The following is a 4,245-nucleotide window of genomic DNA, read 5'->3' on the forward strand; positions in this document are numbered from 1 at the left end:
AGCTAAACTGGAACCCCAGAAATACTGGTCTCTTCCCCAAGAGCCTAATCATTTCTCTGACCAATAGCCAATGGGTTCGGAAAGTGTCTTTGCATTAGCAGAAACATAAAAATGGGATTTGGTTTTTGGAGTTGTTACATGCTGACTAGCTCTTTGGCCCTGCTTTTAGTCTTGCTGCCTGTTGGCTCTACCTTCATATGTCGATGTTGTGAAGAGATTAAAGGTCACCTATCATGGAATTTTTAGGCAATATCATAGGTCTCAGATATATACAAATATATAAAAAACATGTCTATGAAGTGTTTTGCTCAAAATACCAAACAGATCACCCATTCTAGCCATGCCTCATATCCCTCTATTTCACTTCCTGTTTCAAAAGTGCTGATTTGGGGTATAAAGCTTTAAAAAAAATGGGATAAAAAAAAAGGAGGGGGCTGAGCTCATGCGACAGATACTGTGGTGATGAAACACCATATCATGGATTATCAAGGATTATTTCTGAAACAGTATGGAGCTCACTGAGACTGCCAAGGCACACTTATACCACAATGTGAGCTCCTTTTTATTTCCTGCTTCTTCACACACATGCTCTCTCCAGTACAGGTTAGCTCTGAGTGTTAGCGATGCTAATGTAAACACCAACCATATTACGTCCAAATCAGTCATGCATTGTTTCTGATAGCAACGTTTCTGATAGGGCCGTGGGTGTAAAGCCAGCCTACATTTCCGATATTACGTCATATCGGACGCAAATCTGGATCAGCTCCGTTGTAGCCCCGTTTTTAGAGATTTGGGTACGGAGGAAAAGAGAGAGGGTTTTATTTTCTGACGCTGCATGAGTTCCCTGACACACCGGGGACAAATATTTATGTATAAAAGACATCAAAAAGTGCATTTTGCATGATAGGAGACCTTTAATATATTGCATCCTACTCTCAGCAAACAGCTATTAAGCCTCCCTTTTTCTACGAGCACACGTTAGACATTGAGTCCCCTTGTATGACGATGTGAAATAAAGAGGCTGTTTTAAATCTCTGATTCTGAATGTGTCTAACTCTGTTACGTGTTTCCGTCCTATATATTTGTAAAGGGGTGAATATCTCAGCAACCACAAGTGATCACATCATAAGGATTTGCAACAGGATTTAGAATTCAGTGTTAAAAAATAGCTGTTAGAACTCCTCTTACCAATAAATACTATGAAGACACACTTTACAATCATCATATGTGTTCCATGTGTACAGTAGCTCAGTGTTACTCACCTATATACAGCGAGGAGTCCTTCCTGTGGACATGGTCGTCGATGTAGGACACTCCCAAAGGCTGGACGGGTGTGGCTCCGATGCCCAGCAGAACCTGTGCTCCGATCAGCAGAAGGTACATCATGTTGGTGTTGGCTCTGTTGCCACACTTAAACCCAGAGTCTCGGTTTTCTGACCTGGAGTTGTTGGAGCAGACGTCCCTGCCGTCCTCGGCGTGCCACGAGTCCCCGGCCTCGTACTCATACTGATGCGTCAGGAACTCCGGCAGGGCCGACAGCAACGCCCCCAACGCCATGACAATCCCGCCGCAACCAATGAGGCGGGGTCTGTGGGCCTTGGCTCCAAAGTAGCTGACAAACAGGATGAGGGCCAGGTTGCCGATTTCGAAGCTGCTGGCAATGACGCCCACATCGGCGCTCTGGAGGTTGAAGCGTCTCTCCAGAGTGGTCAGAACACTTACCTGGCAGAGAGAAATAAAGAGAGAAGAGAAGTGTTACTGTGTTCTCACAATTAGCGGCCATTTTGGACTGTCGATGACTTCAAAGAAAACCCACTAACCTTTGATTGCAGGTTCATAGAATTGATGTTGTATTTAGCCATTTATAATGTATCATTTCTACACTATATGTCATATATTTTTGAATATGTATATTTGTATATATAATATCTACATGTATATTTTCTATTTCAACATGTATATTTTCTATTTTATTTTCTTTCTATTCTTGTTTATTTGTAGTTTTGTTTTATTGTAAAATGCCTTGTCTTTTATGCTGCTGCAACAAAAACAATTTCCCAAATTGGGATCAATAAAGTACCATCTTATCTTATCTTATCTATAAATGACTGTACCAACCTGTCAGAAGCATCAGACTATTGGCATCTTGGCACGGACCCACAGATTTATAGTAGTTCATCCTCTATTTGTTGTTGCTTTATGTCTCTCTATAGTGGTTATGCATCTTTGTATTTTGTCTTTTGGTAAAAACTTTGTGTCTGTTTGTAGTTATCTGTGTCGCTGTAATAGTGTGCTTTATGGGGTGATCGTTTTGCTTCTTTTTCTGTAGTTTCTTATCTCTCTGAAGTCATTTTGTGTCACTTTATGTTCATTTTGTGTCTCTTTGCAGTCATTTCCTGTCCCTGGTCGTTTTGTGTCTCATTGTAGTTAATTTGTTTCTCTTTGTAGTTGCTTTGTGTTCCATTGTAGTCATTTTGTGTCAATGTTATTGTTTGTGATCTTTTAGCTCCTTTTTTGTAGTTTAGTATCTGTTTCAAGTCATTTGTTTTCTCTTTATGGTAATTTGTGTCTCTTGGTAGACATTTTATGTTTTTTGTGGTCATGTTGAATCTCTTCCTGGAAGGTACGAGTCTTAAAGAGTAAAATATTTTATATGTTGAGTTGCATTTAGCTTCAGGTGCTAATCAGTAACAGCATGATTGAACTGTGCCACTCGAACCAACAAAAGCAACCTGTTGATGACACACAGTAGATGAGCCACTATGCTTCATCCCCACACTCCTCATCCTCCACCTAACACAACCATGAGGCTAGCCTGACGCCAACCTGGGAAAAAGGGCATGTGTTTGGCTTTTAGGGTTGCAAATGGGCGGAACATTTCCGGTCAATTTCTAGTAAGTTTCCGATACATTTCCATGGGAAGTTAAAGGTGGGGTAGGTAAGTTTGAGAAACCGGCTCGAGATACACTTTTTGTTATATTCCATGAAATGCTCTTAACATCCCGATAGCAATGAATATCTTAAGTGCTTTGACAAAAAATCCGTAAAAAATGTCATCTGTGGAAGCCGTAGTACTGTAAAAAGCACGACCAATCATCTGAGCCGGCCCTGCTAAAGTAACTGGATGGCCTACCTGCCTTTCAGCCTTCCATCTGTGCACAAACTTATCTCCTGCCTTCATTGGTCATGTGCACGTTCGTGTGTGTTGGAGGAGGGGCCTGTAACGAAGTGGCAGATTTGTTCCGGCTGTGTATTTTCAAATCCTAGCGCACTCGAGCTGGTTTCTCCAAAATTACCTACCCCACCTTTAAGCTGGGGAATTTTGGAAATATTCGATATTGGAAACTTTCCATGGGAATAATGGGAATTATGGGAATGTATGGGAATTAATGGGAATGTATGGGAACTAACTGGGAATTGAGGGCAATGTAATCAAATTGTATCATATCCAAGCATAAATATAAACATTTTGTTTTGTCATAAGAAAACTGCCATGCAAAATGATACAATTAGAAAACATGACATTTCAACAGATTTATTTGTAAGTAGAACAGAACCAGTTTTAATTATTTTATTGAGCAATCATTTGTTTCATTGAAGAACAAAAACATGAATGTTGAGTTAAATATTACTCATCCCCCCAACCCCACTCATTCAAAAATGTGCTTTGGGCTCAAAAGTGTGATCCAGTCTTCTAGAAATCATCTGTGCATGTGATGGAGGAATGCATAGTGTCTGTAGGGGGTGTGGTATGGAGTCAGATTTGGGTCAATATTCTAGCGCGCAAAACAAGCTACTCACGAGTGGAAAATGTGCCTTTACACGCGCATGAAATGTATGGAAAGCCAAAAGTGCCATAATACGGGGGTGAAAAACGCGCGAACATACGGGGAGGTCCGTTTTTTCGCGCGAAAAAACGGGCCAATATACGTGCGAATGTTCGCGCGGTTTTTTATATGATAATGAGCCCCTCCTTCTGATTTCATTAGCCAATAAGTTCAAAGTGTCTGTAACCAATCAGTGAAGGGTAAAGCCAGACCAAAACAATCTGTAGATGAAAAGTTCCTGACATGGTGAGGCTGTGCTGTAAATTGTGCATTATTCCAGATTCAGGGGACTAAGTATTAATTTGCCTTTGAATATAATAAATATATCAATCAATATATCAATATAACCTGCCTTCATTGTTTTTTTAAATAAAATGGCATTACCCTTTTCCTTAAACCTCTGGAGTGTGAAGTGAAG

At 40.4% G+C, this 4,245-nt stretch overlaps 1 protein-coding gene across 1 annotated transcript; it reads right to left on the minus strand.

The window, feature by feature from the left end:
* Nucleotides 1–1,254: 1,254 nt before the first annotated feature.
* Nucleotides 1,255–1,862, minus strand: LOC104962531 (solute carrier organic anion transporter family member 3A1-like). Its single transcript, XM_010790979.1, has 2 exons — nt 1,821–1,862; nt 1,255–1,722 (listed from the first exon to the last, which is right to left on the minus strand). Exons 1-2 carry the CDS (start codon nt 1,860–1,862, stop codon nt 1,255–1,257), a joined length of 510 nt encoding a protein of 169 aa, XP_010789281.1.
* Between the last annotated feature and the right edge of the window lie 2,383 nt (nt 1,863–4,245).

The sequence above is a fragment of the Notothenia coriiceps genome, unplaced genomic scaffold (assembly GCF_000735185.1).
Source record: "Notothenia coriiceps isolate Sejong01 unplaced genomic scaffold, NC01 NC01_scaffold00034934, whole genome shotgun sequence".
Classification (NCBI taxonomy): Eukaryota; Metazoa; Chordata; class Actinopteri; order Perciformes; family Nototheniidae; genus Notothenia; species Notothenia coriiceps.

Coding starts and splice junctions, on each gene's coding strand:
- LOC104962531 (XM_010790979.1), bottom strand. CDS start 1,862: ATGGCTAAATACAACATCAATTCTATGAACCTGCAATCAAAG. Junction 1,723..1,820: donor CTATGAACCTGCAATCAAAG/GTTAGTGGGTTT, acceptor TCTCTCTGCCAG/GTAAGTGTTCTGACCACTCT.